A 21189-nucleotide genomic window follows, 5' to 3' on the forward strand; every position below is an offset into this window, starting at 1 on the left:
GTTAAAATCAAGGAAAAAATAAAATGATGTCTCTTGGAACACAAAAATTAGTTATTTTCCCATAAAAAAAAGTTTATTTCTTATCATCATAATTGTAACTAACAATGATTAGATGAATATTAATTTTTAACTTTTACAGCAGCGGAAAAAAAATGTAAAAAACATCGTTGGAATTGCTAGTGGTATTTTTTCTGTGCACCCTAACCTCTCCCCACCTAAAAGCTACACTGTATGTTTTTCAAAATGGCAAAATGGTGCCATCAAAAAATATAACTCATACCATAAAAAAGCTAGCCCTCATACCACATTGACTGAAATACATGGATCAACATAAAAACACAATAATGTTACAATTTCAAAATAGAGCACAACCTAAAACACTTTGCTTCATCACAATGCAGCACAAACTTTAAAGATACATGCACATGCTCAACAGTACAAAGCCTATAACTACATTCATGCTATTATGAGTAGCTTGCATGGGCTGCAATCCTCAGGTTTCACCTTTATCATGGCTGGTTATCAAGAATAGAGGGATCCACACACCATTTTTTTAAATATTTAAATAAATAATTTAAGAAAACAGCATGGGGTTCCCAATTTTTTTGACAACCAGCCAAGCTAAAGCAGACAGCTGGTGGCTAGTATTCACAGGCTGGTAAGGGGCCATGGATATTTGACCCCCCAGCCTAAAAATGACAGACCACAGCTGCTCCAGAAAAGGCACATTAGTTAGATGTGCCAATTCTGGCACTTTGTCTTGTTCTTCAGTCTTGCCCTGCAGCGGTGGCAAGTGAGGTAATGGTTGTGGGGTTTATGTCAGCTGTTTTATGGTGGCTGACATCAAGCCCAGGGGTTGCTAATGGAGAGGAATCTATAAGATTACTCCATAACTAACCCCTTAGTCATATTGTAATAAAGACACAACCTTAATAAAATCCTCCACCGCTAGACGGCAAGTGGGAAGAGCCAGGCAGAGTGCCAGAATTAATGCATGTAATAGATGTGGCTTTTCTGTGGTAGCCGTGGGCTGCTACTTTTAGGCTTTTTACCAATATTCATGGCCCCTTACCAGTCTGAGAATACCAGACCCCAGCTGTCTGCTTTAGAAGGCTGGCTGTCAAAAATGGGGGGACCCCATGCCGTTTCTCAATTATTTATTTAAATAAGTTGAAAAATACAGCGTAGGGACACCTCTCTTCTTGATAACTAGCCATGAGAAAGCTAATAGCTGAGGGTTGCAGCCCGCAGCTGTCAGTTTTGCCAGCACTGGTTATCAAAAACAGACGAGACCCCACTTTTTTTTTTACGTGTATTTATAGCACAGATGCCGGCTGATAAATACTCCCATCAGTGGCGCCTGCTCTAGAAGTCATCAGCAACAGGAGGCGTAGGCTAATGGGAGTAGTACTCACTCATCAGCCAATGCCTGTGGCTGGCAGTTACCTTTTTACATTTCAACCAGCTGACAATGTGGGAACCGCAGCTCTCTGACTGGCGGTAATGATCTTACCGCCGATCAGAGCCCATGCTTGATGCACTGTCATACAGATAATAGTGTGGCAAACAACGGATGGAGGGCCTCTCATTTGTCTGAATAGGGTTTGGGTTCGGATACCATTCTGGTACTCGAACTTCTTTTAGATGTTAGGCCAAACCAGCCACTTACTTACTGCTAGTGTGGACAACATTAAATTAACTGATCACTTAAGTTGAGTGCCGAGTCTCTTAATATAGGCCAAACCAGCCAGACCCGAACATTCACGGGTTCGCCCATCCATAATTGTAAGAGTTCTTTCACATTGCAATTTGTCACATACTCGGTGGTTTCATGGGCGCTTACCTCTAAACCCCTCCGTGTCAAATAGGATGTAATGACAAGGCCATGGACTATAACGGAGTGAGCGTATGCTCTATCGTGCATGAGTTTTGGACTGTATATGCCAACTGGAGGTGGACACTCAGATGCAGTCTACTATGATTAAATATACGCCCAAAAATGATGCCCGTCAGAGCACACGTTCACTCTTTTGCCACCATTATAATCTACAGTCCCATCGACGTATACACCTGAATTCCATTTTGGACGTAAGCTCCAACAGGACCAACGAGCGTGTAATAAAACGCAATGTCAAAGCACCCTAACATCATCACCATAGAGGACATATCCTGGATGGCCCTCTATGTTGGATTACTATTTATTATACAAATGGACGGTCTTATTTTTCATAATTGGCATGAACGCTGTGATTGTTGCTTACAGAAATCAACTGGAACTTAGATTTCTTTTGTTAAATTGCTATAGAAAAACTAAAATTGTATTATGGAGTAGGATTTTTTTAAAGGATAAAATCCTTAAATGGATTGCCCCCCCAGGATAGTCCCTGTTCATGAGCCGTGTTAAAGTAAATGATAGCTATAGAGGAGATTCCCACATTTAAAACTTCCTCTAGAAGGCAAAAATGGCAGTCACAGCAAATGTGCTCTCACACTCAAGGAGTCAATGAAAATACCACAGTCCCCTATTGGGTAATGTAAGATATCATAGTTATCAGCCAATGCTTCCACCAGCATAAGAGCTGATTGCCAGGAGCCGGACCGCTGGGGAACATCCCATCATTGAAGGTCAAGTACTTGAACATTCGAACCTCCTACTAGGTTTTAGTGCCACATAGGGTCATCATATCTAATGATTTCCTATGGGGTCACATTGCAACCGACGGCCCTCCTTCGACAGAGTGACACAAATGTTCCCAAATGTGTCAAAATTTCTGCCACTGGTCGTAAGACGCCCGCGACTCCCTTGCTGTAGATTTCAATGCAAGTCACATGTGACCTCTCTGCGATTTGGCCATTTTTTTACAGCATAATCACAGATCTAATATAGTCAAACTTAGGCCGGGGTCAGACGTCCATCAATTCTCTCGTGGCATCTGAATTCCCAGGTCATATCTGTACAGCACAAACGATTCTGTATTTTTTAAAATATTTTTCCCTTGGTCCCTTTTGGAATTAATCTACAAAAGTGTAAGATATATGAACATACCCTTATATCTTCTGGATCCAAACTGTGTTCGCTCCAAGCAGAGGTGATACTGCTGTTTAGATAAGACCCAGATCTTCCCATGTCCAACTCATCTTCATAGGCCTCAGCCGCGATGTCATCTCTTGGATTATTATGTGAGTGTGAAAACTGAAAAGAATACAAAATTATAGAAAGATAGTTTGAAAATATAATACGCATTGATAGCCTGCAATGTTAGGGATCCTTTTCTCAGTGTCTGACTGTTGGGTACATCAGTGATCCTGATAGTACGGCTCTGGCACCCTTGGACAAGTCTCTGCAACCATGTTTTGTATGGAGCTGAGATGCATTTACCTGACTTTCTCAGACAAGAATGAATTGTTTAGAGGTGAGTAAAATTCACCTTGAATTTCAGAAAAAAATAAAGTTTGCAATTCGATTCACGTGGCAATCGTTCTAATTCAAAAGGGTTGAGAAGGGGTTGAAAAAACGATTAACATTCACATCTTTTCAGCCCTCTAGTCAAGACAGGACTCTACGGAGTCGGTTTCTGGACTCTGCATAAGCTCAACATCTGTTGTGGGTAAAATTTTTGAAGGGTTTCTAAGGGATACCATTATGGAATATCTCAATGTTAATAAATGTTTAACTCCATATCAACATGGATTTATGGAGGATCGCTCCTGTCAAACTAACCTGATCAGCTTCTATGAGGATGTAAGCTCTCAAATGGACCAAGGAGAATCATTGGATGTCATTTATCTCGACTTCTCTAAAGCATTTGACACTGTCCCACATAAAAGATTGGTAAGTAAGATGAGGAAGCTTGGGCTAGGGGAAAATGCGTGTAGATGGGTAGGTAGCTGGCTTAGTGATAGAAAACAAAGAGTGGTTATTAATGGGGCATACTCAGATTGGGCCAGGGTTACTAGTGGGGTACCACAGGGTTCTGTATTGGGCCCCCTACTATTTAATATATTTATTAATGATCTAGTGGATGGCTTACACAGTAAAATCAGTATTTGCAGATGACACAAAACTATGTAAGGTAGTTAACACAAAGGAGGACAGTTTGCAACTACAGACAGATTTGAGTAAATTGGAGAATTGGGCTGAAAAATGGCAAATGAGGTTTAACACAGATAAGTGTAAGGTTATGCACATGGGAAGGAGAAACAGATGCAACAATTACTTACTAAATGGGAAACTGCTGGGGAAATTAGACATGGAAAAAGACTTAGGCATCTTAGTCAATAAAAAGCTAAATTGGAGTGCCCAGTGTCAGGCAGCTGCCACCAAAGCAAATAGGGTCATGGGATGCATTAGAAGAGGTCTGGGGACATGAGATGAAAACATAATTCTCCCTCTGTACAAATCACTCGTCAGACCACACTTGGAGTATTGTGTGCAATTTTGGACGCCGGTGCTCAAGAAAGACATTGCTGAACTTGAAAGGGTTCAAAGGCGGGTTACTAAAATGATAAATGGAGTTGGTTCACTACAATACCCAGAAAGGTTATCAAAATTAGGTCTATTTACTCTAGAAAAGAGAAGACTTAGGGGAGACTTAATATATATGTACAAGTATATCAGAGGGTAATACAGAGATCTCTCCAATGAACTGTTTGTACCAAGGACTGTGACAAGAACAAGGGGGGCATTCTCTTCGTTTGGAGGAAAGACCATTTCTGCACCAGCATAGAAGAGGGTTCTTCACGGTAAGAGCAGTGAGGCTCTGGAATTCTCTTCCTGAGGAAGTGGTGATGGCCAACTCACTGAATGAATTTAAGAAAGGAATGGATGCTTTTCTTGTGAGTAACAGTATAGAAGGTTACGAATAACAGAATATTATAGGTAGATGGTTGACCCAGCTTAGGGGAAGGAATTTTTTTCCCTATGGAGAAAATTGGCTTCTACTGTGTGGGTTTTTTGCCTTCCCCAGGTTCAACAATGCAGAACAGCTGCACTAAAAATAGGCTGAACTAGATGGACATAAGGTCTTCCTTCAGCCTTCAAAACTATGTTACTATGTTACTCCAAAGACCCATTAACAGGCTTGCTGGGGTTCCAGATGTCAGACCTCCAGTGATAAGATATAGATAGGGGATTATATGCTATCTTGGGAATAACCCTTTTAATTACTACAATTATAGCTGGTTTCCGTACCTCTCATTTGCTATGATGTCTGCTTAGCCACAGCCACCAAAACCACCTCTCTGCTTGGGAGAAGAACCACACTCACTTGTCAATGACTTTTCTAAGCTAAATGTTCTTGTCTTTGCCAGATAGGTGACTTTACATAGCCTTCCATTTGATTTGTACCACTCTTAGATTGTTTTTCAAAAGGGGTGCAAAAAGTCCTGTAGTGGTGTGTTAGACCATCATCAGGTATGACAGGTTTGACCCGTGTATAAGAGTTGTACTATGCAATTAGCATCTTCAGATATATCAGTCCTAAAAGTCAATGTCAACTCTTTAGCGGGCATTTGACACATGACTTAGAATAAAAAGTCAAAACAGAAACCCTGTTTCCAGACACGCGTTTCGGGTTGTTTGCCCCTCATCAGTGCAAAGCAGAAGGTCTGATTTGGATGGTAAAAAGACATCTGACAGAGGTGGGGAGAGATAAATCTATCTATCGAGCTTTATTTTTATTATTTTGTTTTTAACCCCTTCCTGGCCCTTTTGAATTGTGTAAAATGTAAACTTGTTGAATTTGTGAAAGCAAGTTGACAAAATAATTAAATTTTTTATTTGTTAAATTCAAAATAGATTTTATTGTTCTGTAATCGATTTGCTCATCTCTAGTTTCTGGTTTGGGAGGTACAACATATTTTGCATGTTTTGTTCCCATGGATCATTGCTTTAAAGGGGATCTGTCACCCCCCAGGACATATATGACCTATTAATATGGGCATACAGGTAATAGAAATGTTAAACTAGTCCTACCTGTATGCCTCATAGTAATGGTCTTGTGAAAAACACTTATTTTATATATTTATGCTAATGATTTCTTCCAGGCTCCAGGGCATACGGTGCTTGGAAGAAATCCCTGCTCCTGTCTTCATTGTAATATCACCCCCTCCCATGCACGTTACAGTGCCCTGTGACGTGTGGTTGTGGTGCCGGAATCCCACGCCTGAACCCTGCACTCCATACACAATCCTTACCTTTTCCTCCCTTCTACGTGCATTGTATTCAGGAATCTTCTGCACTGGCGAGTCACTGTGACTTCCGCTCCAGTAACCTCCAGCATGCGTGACAATAAGGTGCTCTCCTCACTTCCTCCCTACATAGTAATTGCTAGGAACTATGTGTATATATACACATAGTTCCTAACAAAATAATATGAGGCATACAGATAGGACTAGTTTAACGTTTCTATCACCTGTATGCCCATATTGTTAGGTTATACGTCCCAGGGGGTGACAGATTCTTTTTAAAAATAAGTCTCCACATTAAATTTGGAGTTAGTATACCCTATGATATTCTAAGCTCAAAATATATTATCTAATCTTTACCACTCAGGTCTTATGTCAGACTACCTGTTTGTCCCATGTAGTGTATGACATTGACCACCATTGTTTAAAAAATGGTGTACCAATAATCGCATAATTATTGAACAAAAATCATGCAACAATTTGCCATTGAGATGGACAGAGTTTAGGCTCCATGCGGCCAGCCATATTTTTCTGGTCCTACCCTTAGAAAATAGTATTTATTAAATTACGCACACATAGATAATAATTACCTTGGGTATTAGCAGCAATCCCACAGTTACCGTCACCGTCAGATGAGTGTGAACAAAAAAAAGTATCAACATCCAGTCTGGTTGAAGTTTCGACACAAACACAAACCTGTAACAGGGATACAATGAGAAACGAAGACTTTTGTCAACTGAAGATATTCTCTACTTTAAAGGAAAAGACATTAATATACATTCTACATACTGTACACCAGGAGGTTTTCCGATAGATATGATAAATGTTGGACAGTTGTTCATATTCTTCCCTTCTACAACTTATAATTTACAGTTACTTGCCTAATGGTGTGGAATACTGTAGAGATTATGAGCTCATTGTGAACTATCACAGCCATATAGCGAGGCTCATGGAAGGCGGAGGGGACAGTTCTCACTGCGTAACAAAGGTACACACCCCAGAGGAGAAATGCAAATTCGCCTAAAAATAAAAAAATAGAGGGCATGGTAATTTTACAATGATATCAGTCATATAAGGACCATATTAACACTTGAGAAAGTATATATAACAAAGGCATACACTAAAACTAGTATTAGGACACATTTGCACATTATCAGTTTGATGCAGAATTTCCGTAGTGTTTCTGCTACGTTTTCACATTAAAATCTACACACGTTTCCATGCTGAACTGACATGGATCTTAGAAGCTGCACCGCGGGTCAACTCATGGGTGAAAATTTTCCATGAAGTGTAGATGAGATTTTTAAATTCTGATTAACTTTGCTGATGTTGCTCAGATTCTGCATGCGAATCGGCATGGGCATTATGCACCAAATACGCATCTTGTGCATTTAGCTTTAAAGGGTATAAAGGCCCATTCATATTACGTTTTAGCTCTTCAAGATAAATCCCATTTTTTCAGCGGCGTTAGACCAGCACAAGAACGTAATAGACTACGTTCTTCTGCCTGTTTGAAAAGAAGGGCAAAGCAGCAAGAAAAAGCACAAACGAAATCCATTTAAGCTCCGTTTGACTCATTGCTCTCGATGGTTTTTGGAGATTCAGACAAAGACAGCTGATGGAAGGGCCAAAATGTAAAGCATCTAACTTTATTAATACAAATAGAATGAAACACTAAAAACACTTAAAAATCCCGAAAATAAAGGAATAAAAGACTTGGCTCATGTTCCATCAGACATAGAGAAGATGTCAAGAAGACCTAGAGAAGACGTACGTTTGGAAGATGACTCCTAGAACCATCTGTGTGTACAAAAGCGTCTACTGGGTAAGCAGAGATGAGATGAGCAAATCTCTCTTCGCAGCCTTGACAAATTTCTTCTAAAAATTTGATTCACTGTGAATCAATTAGGCGAGCAGCTAGTACTCCAATTGCCTTGAAAAAGACACGTATAACACTCTGAGGTCTCCTGTGACTGTATCCAACTCATTTTAAGCTTTTTAACTCAAGCGCATCCTTAGCAACATCATAGTGACCTTAACATACTGTATATGGCTACTGGACAATGGATGGTAACTGCTCTTCACTGCTGTGCCGTCTCACACTATCCTATCGCTCTTGCTAAGTTTTGAGCTGTGACTCCTCTAATTAACCTACGGTAATTCCTTCCAAAATGGTCGCTGCATTCCTTGCCTTGGATTTTACATAGGTTATGATAGTCCCTCCTGATTACCTGTTCCATACCATGTGATAGGTCCAACTAGTGGGACCCCCATATATATCTGGCCTTACCAGAACCCCCAGCAAACATTCACTCATCCCCTCTTATGTAGATATAGGTATTATGTTATCAATGCGACAACCCCTATATCATTTATGGGCCCCTACACAAAACCTGTGATAGAATTCCCAAACTATCTGATGCCTTTTTCTATATAACATGGCTGTCCACCTATGTATCAAAGAAGCCTTGAGCCCCCCTCTAGCTCCAGGGCCAGGATGTGATTGCTATCTGCACCCTATATTATGAAAACCTTCTTTTGACAGCTCCATACCACAAGTGAGTTATATAATGTCATTTTACAGCACCCAGAGAAGCATGGAGGCCAAATATACCTCCATATGCCTACCTTGGAAGCATCTCTTAGCCAATGTGTCATGCTACTAGTAAGCAGGACAACACACCTATGAGCTAAACAGATTCTAACTTCAGATTTTTACTGTTTGCACAGAAATATCATGGTCCTGTACTATTAATAAAAAATAAAAGGGACACTGGTTCTGAGTGGTGGAATATTGCTTCGCTATTAGAGTTGAGCGATACCGTCCGATACTTCAAAGTATCGTATCGGATGGTATCGGCCGATCTTTAAAAAAAGTATCGGTATCGCCGATTCCGATACCGGAAGTCCCATTCAAGTCTATGGGACTTCCGGTATCGGAATAAGAAAAAACCCTTTACTGCCCTTGTACAGCCTCTCTGGGGTCTGTACGGGCCTTTCGGGGGGCTGTGCCGGCCTGCCAGGGGGTCTGTGCAGGCTCCGGTGGTCTGTGCCGGCCTGCCGGTGGTCTGTGCAGGCTCCGGGGGGCTGTGCCGGCCTGCCGGGGGGCTGTGCCGGCCTGCCGGGGGGCTGTGCAGGCTCCGGGGGGCTGTGCCGGCCTGCCGGGGGGCTGTGCCGGCCTGCCGGTGGTCTGTGCCGGCCTGCCGGTGGTCTGTGCAGGCATCGTCCGATGGGACTACAAGTCCCATCGGGCGATGCCTGCTACCATGACAGTGATTGACACATTAGCCAATGATGGGACAGTAGTAGTCCCATCATCCGGCTAATGTGTTAAATGTAAAAAAAAAAAAAAAAAAAAAATTACATGCTACATACATACAACATGCATACTACATACATGCTACATTCATACTACATACTACATACATGCTACATTCATACTACATAAATACTACATGCAACATACATACTACATATATACTACATGCATGCTACATACATACTGCATGCTACATACATACCACATATATACTACATACATACTACATGCATGCTACATACATAACATATATACTACATGCATGCTACATACATACTACATGCTACATACTACATATATACTACATGCATGCTACATACATACTACATGCTACATACTACATATATACTACATGCATGCTACATACATACTACATGCTACATACATACTACATATATACTACATGCATGCTACATACATACTACATGCTACATACATACTACATATATACTACATACATACTACATACATACTACATGCATGCTACATGCATGCTACATACATACCACATACATAACACATATATACTACATGCATGCTACATACATACTACATGCTACATACATACCATATACATACTACATGCATGCTACATACATACTACATGCATGCTACATACATACTACATGCTACATACTACATATATACTACATGCATGCTACATACATACTACATATATACTACATGCATGCTACATACTACATGCTACATACATACTACATATATACTACATGCATGCTACATACATACTACATGCTACATACTACATATATACTACATGCATGCTACATATATACTACATGCTACATACTACATATATACTACATGCATGCTACATACATACTACATATATACTACATGCATGCTACATACATACTACATGCTACATACTACATATATACTACATGCATGCTACATACATACTACATGCTACATACATACTACATATATACTACATGCATGCTACATACATACTACATGCTACATACATACTACATATATACTACATACATACTACATACATACTACATGCATGCTACATGCATGCTACATACATACCACATACATAACACATATATACTACATGCATGCTACATACATACTACATGCTACATACATACCATATACATACTACATGCATGCTACATACATACTACATGCATGCTACATACATACTACATGCTACATACTACATATATACTACATGCATGCTACATACATACTACATATATACTACATGCATGCTACATACTACATGCTACATACATACTACATATATACTACATGCATGCTACATACATACTGCATGCTACATGCATGCTACATACATACTACATACATACTACATGCTACATACATACCACATATATACTACATACATACAATACATTCATACAATACATACATAGACATACAGTACATATAACATAGAGTAACATACTTACCAATACTTGTCACATTGTTCCCCGAAGCCATTGTCTTTTCCGGAATAAATATTAACATAACAAACCACAAAAATACTCACCCACGATCCGAAGCAGTCCACGAGTGTGTCCCACGACGATCTTGGGTAGAGAACTGCAGCATCAGCTGTTGCTGCCGTTCTCTACGGGCTGCAGGAATCCAATGACGGAAGGTAGGTATCCTTCCGCACTGTATTCCTCCGCCACTTAAAAAAAAAAAAAAGTCCCTAGTCTCACTTTATGCCATTGCTGTGTGGGAATTTACCTACCTTCCGTCATTGGATTCCTGCAGCCCGTAGAGAACGGCAGCATCATCTGATGCTGCCGTTCTCTACCCAAGATCGTCATGGGACACACTCGTGGACTGCTTCGGATCGTGAGTGAGTATTTTTGTGGTTTGTTATGTTAATATTTATTCCGGAAAAGACAATGGCTTCGGGGAACAATGTGACAAGTATTGGTAAGTATGTTACTCTATGTTATATGTACTGTATGTCTATGTATGTATTGTATGAATGTATTGTATGTATGTAGTATATATGTGGTATGTATGTAGCATGTAGTATGTATGTAGTATGTATGTAGTATGTATGTAGTATGTATGTAGTATATATGTAGTATGTATGTAGTATGTATGTAGCATGTATGTAGCATGTATGTAGTATATATGTAGTATGTATGTAGCATGCAGTATGTATGTAGTATGTATGTAGCATGCATGTAGTATGTATGTAGCATGCATGTAGTATGTATGTAGTATGTATGTAGTATGTAGCATGTATGTAGTATGTATGTGGTATGTATGTAGCATGTAGTATGTATGTAGTATGTATGTAGTATGTATGTGGTATGTATGTGGCATGTAGTATGTATGTAGCATGCATGTAGTATGTATGTAGCATGCATGTAGTATGTATGTAGTATGTATGTGGTATGTATGTAGCATGTAGTATGTATGTAGCATGCATGTAGTATGTATGTAGCATGCATGTAGTATGTATGTAGTATGTAGCATGTATGTAGTATGTATGTGGTATGTATGTAGCATGTAGTATGTATGTAGCATGCATGTAATATATATGTAGTATGTAGTATGTATGTAGTATGTATGTGGTATGTATGTAGCATGTAGTATGTATGTAGCATGCATGTAGCATGCATGTAGTATGTATGTAGTATGTATGTAGTATGTATGTAGCATGCAGTATGTATGTAGCATGTATGTAGTATGTATGTAGTATATATGTAGTATGTATGTAGTATATATGTAGTATGTATGTAGCATGTAGTATGTATGTAGCATGCATGTAGTATGTATGTAGCATGTAGTATGTATGTAGCATGCATGTAGTATGTATGTAGCATGTATGTAGTATGTATGTAGTATATATGTAGTATGTATGTAGCAGGTAGTATGTATGTAGCATGCATGTAGTATGTATGTAGTATTTTTTTTTTTTTTTTTTTTTTTTTTTAACATTTAACACATTAGCCGGATGATGGGACTACTACTGTCCCATCATTGGCTAATGTGTCAATCACTGTCATGGTAGCAGGCATCGCCCGATGGGACTTGTAGTCCCATCGGACGATGCTTGCACAGACCCCCGGACATCAGCACAGCCCCCCGGCAGGCCGGCACAGCCCCCCGGCAGGCCAGTACAGACCCCCACAGGGTGCACAGCCCCCCGGCAGGCCGGCACAGCCCCCCAGCAGGCCGGTACAGACCCCCACAGGGTGCACAGACCACCGGCAGGCCGGCACAGCCCCCCGGCAGGCCGGTACAGACCCCCACAGGGTGCACAGACCACCGGCAGGCCGGCACAGCCCCCCGGCAGGCCGGTACAGACCCCGGGCAGTCCACACAGCCCCCCGGCAGGCCGGCACAGCCCCCCGGCAGGCCGGCAGAGACCCCCGGAAGGCCCGAAATGACGGCGCATCATGATGCGCACACACCGTGCATCATGATGACGTCAGTCTGTCAATCAACTTTGAACTTCCGATTCCGATGTCGAATTCCGATATTGAAAAAATATCGGAAGTCGGTATCGGAATTCCGATACAGCAAGTATCGGCCGATACATACATACTACATATATACTACATACATGCTACATACATGCTACATACATACTACATACATACTACATACATACTACATACATACTACATGCTACATACATACCACATATATAAATTCCCACACAGCAATGGCATAAAGTGAGACTAGGGACTTTTTTTTTTTTTAAGTGGCGGAGGAATACAGTGCGGAAGGATACCTACCTTCCGTCATTGGATTCCTGCAGCCCGTAGAGAACGGCAGCAACAGCTGATGCTGCAGTTCTCTACCCAAGATCGTCGTGGGACACACTCGTGGACTGCTTCGGATCGTGGGTGAGTATTTTTGTGGTTTGTTATGTTAATATTTATTCCGGAAAAGACAATGGCTTCGGGGAACAATGTGACAAGTATTGGTAAGTATGTTACTCTATGTTATATGTACTGTATGTCTATGTATGTATTGTATGAATGTATTGTATGTATGTAGTATATATGTGGTATGTATGTAGCATGTAGTATGTATGTAGTATGTATGTAGCATGCATGTAGCATGCAGTATGTATGTAGCATGCATGTAGTATATATGTAGTATGTATGTAGCATGTAGTATGTAGCATGCATGTAGTATATATGTAGTATGTATGTAGCATGCATGTAGTATATATGTAGTATGTAGCATGTAGTATGTATGTAGCATGCATGTAGTATGTATGTAGCATGCATGTAGTATGTATATGGTATGTATGTAGCATGTAGTATGTATGTAGCATGCATGTAGTATATATGTGTTATGTATGTGGTATGTATGTAGCATGCATGTAGCATGCATGTAGTATGTATGTAGTATGTATGTAGTATATATGTAGTATGTATGTAGCATGTGGTATGTATGTAGCATGCATGTAGTATATATGTAGTATGTATGTAGCATGTAGTATGTATGTAGCATGCATGTAGTATATATGTAGTATGTAGCATGTAGTATGTATGTAGCATGCATGTAGTATATATGTAGTATGTAGCATGTAGTATGTATGTAGCATGCATGTAGTATATATGTAGTATGTAGCATGTAGTATGTATGTAGCATGCATGTAGTATATATGTAGTATGTAGCATGTAGTATGTATGTAGCATGCATGTAGTATATATGTAGTATGTATGTAGCATGTAGTATGTAGCATGCATGTAGTATATATGTAGTATGTATGTAGCATGCATGTAGTATATATGTAGTATGTAGCATGTAGTATGTATGTAGCATGCATGTAGTATGTATGTAGCATGCATGTAGTATGTATATGGTATGTATGTAGCATGTAGTATGTATGTAGCATGCATGTAGTATATATGTGTTATGTATGTGGTATGTATGTAGCATGCATGTAGCATGCATGTAGTATGTATGTAGTATGTATGTAGTATATATGTAGTATGTATGTAGCATGTAGTATGTATGTAGCATGCATGTAGTATATATGTAGTATGTATGTAGCATGTAGTATGTATGTAGCATGCATGTAGTATATATGTAGTATGTAGCATGTAGTATGTATGTAGCATGCATGTAGTATATATGTAGTATGTAGCATGTAGTATGTATGTAGCATGCATGTAGTATATATGTTATGTATGTAGCATGCATGTAGTATGTATGTAGTATATATGTGGTATGTATGTAGCATGCAGTATGTATGTAGCATGCATGTAGTATATATGTAGTATGTATGTTGCATGTAGTATTTATGTAGTATGAATGTAGCATGTATGTAGTATGTAGTATGAATGTAGCATGTATGTAGTATGCATGTTGTATGTATGTAGCATGTAATTTTTTTTTTTTTTTTTTTACATTTAACACATTAGCCGGATGATGGGACTACTACTGTCCCATCATTGGCTAATGTGTCAATCACTGTCATGGTAGCAGGCATCGCCCGATGGGACTTGTAGTCCCATCGGACGATGCCTGCACAGACCACCGGCAGGCCGGCACAGACCACCGGCAGGCCGGCACAGACCACCGGCAGGCCGGCACAGCCCCCCGGCAGGCCGGCACAGCCCCCCGGAGCCTGCACAGCCCCCCGGCAGGCCGGCACAGCCCCCCGGAGCCTGCACAGACCACCGGCAGGCCGGCACAGACCACCGGAGCCTGCACAGACCCCCTGGCAGGCCGGCACAGCCCCCCGAAAGGCCCGTACAGACCCCAGAGAGGCTGTACAAGGGCAGGAAAGGGTTTTTCTTATTCCGATACCGGAAGTCCCATAGACTTGAATGGGACTTCCGGTATCGGAATCGGCGATACCGATACTTTTTTTAAAGATCGGCCGATACCATCCGATACGATACTTTGAAGTATCGGACGGTATCGCTCAACTCTAGTGATAATCCCTGTACTGTGCTGCGGAGTAAGTTGGCGCTATGTGATTAACAGGCAAAAAAAAAAAGTTAGGAAAATTATTTCCTTTTTCAATTCTTTCTTTTCCAGAACATTGTCCCGCTGTAATCCTGAATCGCTGTAATATTTCTTCTTTATGATCAGAGCCCGCTATCAGAGAACAAGGCTTAAAAGTAACATTAAGCGTGGCTTCAACTCTAATGTGTACGCCGAGATAATGAAAATGAATCAAGTGTCCTAGTTTAAAAAGAAAAGATTTAAGGAAATCTCAGCTGCTTATTTGCATAGTATTAACATATACTAAAATTTTAAGATGAGTAAATTAGTTCATTACGATGTGTCTAACAGCGTTCTTGGAAGAAAAATGTAAAACGTATTAAAACAATGCAAAGAAAGTCACTGTGAGAAGTCTTATCAGCTGTAAAGAGGATTTCTTAATACAGCCTGCATTTATTATTAGATATCTTAGATTGATGAGGCAATTGAACTTACATTGAAAATCTTTGCCAGTCTGGCTATATGATCTTTTTTTAAAAGTATTTCCAGCTGATGCTCAAATAGACATTTAATGAATTCAGCTCCAGTCTAGCGCTAGCTTATTAAAGGATTCTGACCTGAATTTTCACAGTAGGTACACCAGCCTCATTAAGTCCAAAAGATCTATTTAATAACGTATGCAGTTTTTATTCTGAAATCTGCTGACAGCTGCTTTTTACAGGGAGCTTCACACCAAGCTATAACCTTAGCAACCATACCAACCATGATGGATGCCAAAAAAAACAACATTTTATATTTAATTATTTTAATTCCACAGCGCTTTACATATATTATTATGTGATTGCCTATTGCTGAAACCTGACAGTGTGCATGTATACCTGCATGACTGAAGCTATACTTAGACTGTATCTGAACTCATAAAATGTCTGTTTGTTATGACCTGGAGAAAATTGTCAAAAAGGATTAGTGACATCAATTTTCAGTGCAAGCATACCAGCCTCATCAGGTCTAAGATATCTATGTAATAATATATTCAGGTTGTTTTGTGAACTTTAGATCCACCTTAGGATTGATAAGACTTATTCTCACTATGAATTAATCAGAGTGGGATCTGTTTTTTCTTGAAGGTGTGGAAGATAAAAAAAAAAGTTTCTCTGTCGGATATCATTCGAGTGTGGTCCGATTTTTTTCCACAGACCCATAGACTTGAATGACCGAGTGCCATCCAATTATCGGAAGCAAATTGTGCATAGTGCAATTTTTTTCTCTTGGACCACTCAGTCCGAGGAGAAGTTGTAACGAACGAATACTTAAAGGGGTTGTTCCCTTTCAATTACATTTCTCACTTGGCTGCAATCTGTCATAAAAAACAAACTGAACTATACCCTGCACCGTCCTTGGGTCTACCGGCGAGTTTCTGCTGCTGTCAGTGTCTAGGATTGGCTGCAGTGCTGACGTCACCTCCACATTGCAGCAGTAAATGAGTGTTATCAGCGGCTTAGAATGGGGCTCGGAAGCCCCTTTGTACCAATAGTCGGATCCTCCTTCGAACTGATATCTGTAGCGTAGCCCTTACTATAGATTGGATAGTAGGACTACACATTTTCTAACATAATATTTATTTTAAGGTTTTAAAGGCAAATAATATTCTACCCCAAATTAAAACAAATCCCTAAAAGCTGAAGAGGACAGATACAATATCTAATCATTCCAACATACCAACGGCCATCATGTAATCCCATCGATCTATCAGACACATCTTAAACTGAAAATGGTCAGACGTTTCTCCTTGACCAATTAGAGGAATATTTCGGTCCATGTTCTGGAAAACAGCAGACGTCCAAGCCACCAGAAACCAGAGGACTAATAGCAGAATTACAGACAACATCTTCATGACTCTACAGCTGGTCATATACGGGATGCGCTGAGCTGTCCGAGAGAGGAACACCTTCAGAACCCTGCAAGAACAGATGAAAATTGACTTAGCATTGGCTTAGTACTTGACCAACTGGTCCATGATGATTTCCTGCATTTTGTCACTTAAAAAAAAACATGTTCTTGTGGCTAAAAATTTCTGTTACATACTTGAATTAGGTGGATGCTCTAAAAGAGAATCACATTTCTTTAAGGGGCGCCATAACACACTTGCCAATTTAACCAGGGGGTTGACCCAGATGACCCAGGAAGTCCCTTCCAACTTTACCATTCTATGATTCTATGATTCTACTCCCAGAAATTCCTGGATGAGGAAATCTCCCCAAAATTAATTTTGAGCCAATTTATTGGAATCGACCAGTAGATTATGTTTGATTAGAATAAATTTGGTCCCAGTCTAAAGTGACTTACTTGCTGTTTTCTTACTCTAATGTCTCTCCAAACCCCAAAGCATATTAACATTTTAGTGACCAGGACAAGTTTTTTAAATCTGACAAACAAGTGCTTCTCTCTAAATTAGAATATCATCAAATCGTTAATTTATTTCAGTTCTTCAATACAAAAAGTGAATCTCATATATTATGTAGAGTCATTACACACAGAGTGATCTATTTCACGTGTTTATTTCTGTTAATGTTGATGATTATGGCTTACAGCCAATGAAAACCCAAAAGTCATTATCTCAGTAAATTAGAATACTTTATAACATCAGCTGGAAAATGATTTTAAAATCCGAAATGTTGTCCTACTGAAATGTATGTTCAGTAAATGCACTCAATACTTGGTTGTGGCTCTTTTTGCATCAATTACTGCATCAATGCGGCGTGGCATGGAGGCGATCAGCCTGTGGCACTGCTGAGGTGTTATGGAAGCCCAGGTTGCTTTGATAGCAGCCTTCAGCTTGTCTGCTTCGTTGGGTCTGGTGTCTCCCATCTTCCTCTTGACAATACCCCATAGATTATGGTGTTAAGGTCAGGCGAGTTTGCTGCCAATCAAGCACAGTGATACTGTTGTTTGTAAACCAGGTATTGGTACTTTTGGCAGTGTGGACAGGTGCCAAGTCCTGCTGGAGAATGAAATTTCCATCTCCAAAAAGCTTGTCGGCAGAGTGAAGCATGAAGTGCTCTAAAATTTCCTGGTAGACGGCTGCCCTGACTTTTTTCTTGATAAAACACAGTGGACCTACACCAGCAGATGACATGGCTCCCCAAACCATCACTGATTGTGGAAACTTCTCACTAGACCTCCAGCAGCTTGGATTGTGGCCTCTCCACTCTTTCTCCAGACACTGGGACCTTGATTTCCACATGAAATGCAAAATTTACTTTCATCTGAAAACACCTTGGACCACTGAGCAACAGTCCAGTTCTTATTCTCCTTGGCCCAGGTAAGACGCTTCTGGCGTTGTCTATTGGTCATGAGGGGCTTGACACAAAGAATGCGACACTTGTAGCCCATGTCCTGGATACATCTGTGTGTGGCGGCTCTTGACGTAATGACTCCAGCAGCAGTCCATTCCTTGTGAATCTCCCTCAAATTTTTGAATGGCCTTTTCTTAACAATCCTTTCAAGACTGCGGTTATCCCGGTTGCTTGTGCACCTTTTTCTACCACACTTTTTCCTTCCACTCAACCTTCCATTAATATGCTTGGATACAGCACTCTGTGAACAGCCAGCTTCTTTAGCAATGACCTTTTGTGGCTTACCCTGCTTGGGAGGGTTTTCCTTTTATTTGGTGCAGATTTCACATTTCTCATCGCCTTTTGTTGCTTTCCAATGACTGGTCAAAAGTGCACCATGACTTTACGGAGACACTGAACAGTATATTAGAACATAGCTTAGATTATGGCATCAAGTCGATAGGGATTTAAGTAAAATTTACATTCGTCTTCAGACCACCCCATTAATCCAGATCGTCATTCCACACAAAATAGTTAATAAATAACATGTACATCATGTCTGCCTTACATCTGTGAAAAGTTATTTTATTATTTTAGGATATTAGAAGATTTAAAAATGTAGCAGCAATTTTTCATTTCTTTTCAAGGAAATTTACACTTATTTTTTAGTGACTGATTGCAGTTTTACCGTGACTTTAGTGGACTTACAGTTGTGTGAAGAAGTATTTGCCCCCTTCCTATTCTTTTGCATGTTTGTCACACTTAAATGTTTCAGATCACCGAACAAATGTAAATATTAGACAAAGATAACAAGTAACCACCACAAAATGCCTTTTAAATGAAGATCTTTATTATTAAGGGAGTAAATTTTATTTTTACCACTTAAATGTTGCTAACTTCTGAACAGGTCGTTATTATTATTATTATGCATTTATATAGTGCCATTTATTCCATGGCGCTTTACATGTGAAAAGGGGAAATATAGACAGATAGCTATTGCCGGAAAACGCTAAGCCCATTAAGTGAATTGCTATGGCAAACATCAGGACCACTCAATCATGATCTTGGGATGCCGATGCGGTTAAAGAGGGATCCCCCACGCCACACTCGATTAACCATCTAGATGCCATACTCACTACTGATAGCAGCATCTAAGGGGTTAAAGGGATATGGTCAGTGCCAACCGACCGTGACTGATGCCGCAGGGTGTCAGGTATAGTGTACAGCTGACAGCTGCATCATTTCCGCCCAACGAGGAGATGCTATTCAGTAAGAAGATGTATCGGTGGTCACTAAAGGATTAAATGGAGGGCCAGGAAGGGGGTTAATGAAATGTCCTAGGCTCTCACCTCCCTATTTTAGTTCTTCGGGCACTGAGGCCGTGCATTGCCTTCCCCCCTACATGACCCACAGCGATCACAGAGGACGTGAGGGCTTATTATTTTTTTTTATTATTATTATTATTATTATTATTATTATTATTTTTACTCTTTCCAGGTTTTTAAAAGAATCCAGAAAAATCGAGGCCATTTTGCTGCATTCCTGCAAATCGGTTCCCCCAAAAATTTCAGATTTATTAGAATCCCAGATTTTCAGGGAACGTTTCCCAAATTTGATTTGTTACAGATCGATTCATTTATCTCTAGTCCTGGAGACTCCAAAAAAGCAAAAAAAAAAAACGTAGAAATAAAGCATTCCTGGAGAAGTTGGCTAATCTCCCAAAGTCGCAGAAGCCTTACCAAAATTCCCAGTATGTCTCAGCAATATGTTCACACAGGAGCTTCTTTTTTTTTTTTTAATGGCTGCTAGTAATGTCAAATGGTGCGACAGCTCCTTTACATTCATTATCATTAGTGCTAGGTCTTATTTTTTTATTAAAGTTCTCTAGCTATTTTCTCTTTGTTTTAATCTGATAAAACCCTCCCAGCAGTGTAGAATGAGCACAGTACGACTGCTCATTAATCTCCTTATGAATTATTGGTACGGGCAAGGCATTACCTCTGCTCCAGCTCATACAAAGTATAGACAAGCCTAATTGAACATGCAAACACTCTATGTGTTCAATTAAATATTAAGTCGCTGATAATGCTCTGCTTATAATTTGCTCTGTAATGGAACAAAAATCATATTAGGGCTTGGTTGGGTTAATCCATCGGCCACACAGTACACGTCTCACCGGATAGATGGGGATCTAAGATGTAGATATGCCATAAATATCTATGATGGAAATACCCTTTTGAAGACGTTGTCCAGTGGCCCTCACTTCCGCATCAGGAGGTGAGCGATACTAGCGATCTGTGTCACACACAATCAGCATGTATGATGTATCTGTCCAATTCATTAGAATAGGACAAATGTATGACACATACCAATCATACACACATCCTAGCGGGTATGTCGGGAAGTGATATCATTGGCATCGCTCACCTC

At 40.1% G+C, this 21189-nt stretch overlaps 1 protein-coding gene across 1 annotated transcript in view; it reads right to left on the minus strand.

Annotated features, from left to right (window-relative positions):
- The window catches only part of GPR158 (G protein-coupled receptor 158), a 316407-nt gene that overhangs the window by 13484 nt on the left and 281734 nt on the right, over nucleotides 1-21189 (minus strand). The window contains exons 7-10 of the mRNA XM_073581771.1: nucleotides 17144-17382; nucleotides 7068-7206; nucleotides 6777-6882; nucleotides 3047-3193 (exon numbers count right to left, since the gene is read on the minus strand). Of these exons, the coding sequence (XP_073437872.1) occupies nucleotides 3047-3193; nucleotides 6777-6882; nucleotides 7068-7206; nucleotides 17144-17382 (631 nt within the window). The remainder of the gene's footprint in view (nucleotides 1-3046; nucleotides 3194-6776; nucleotides 6883-7067; nucleotides 7207-17143; nucleotides 17383-21189) is intronic.

Source organism: Dendrobates tinctorius, unplaced genomic scaffold (genome assembly GCF_039654945.1).
Source record: "Dendrobates tinctorius isolate UK_male_01 unplaced genomic scaffold, ASM3965494v1 ptg000070l, whole genome shotgun sequence".
In the NCBI taxonomy this organism is placed as follows: domain Eukaryota; kingdom Metazoa; phylum Chordata; class Amphibia; order Anura; family Dendrobatidae; genus Dendrobates; species Dendrobates tinctorius.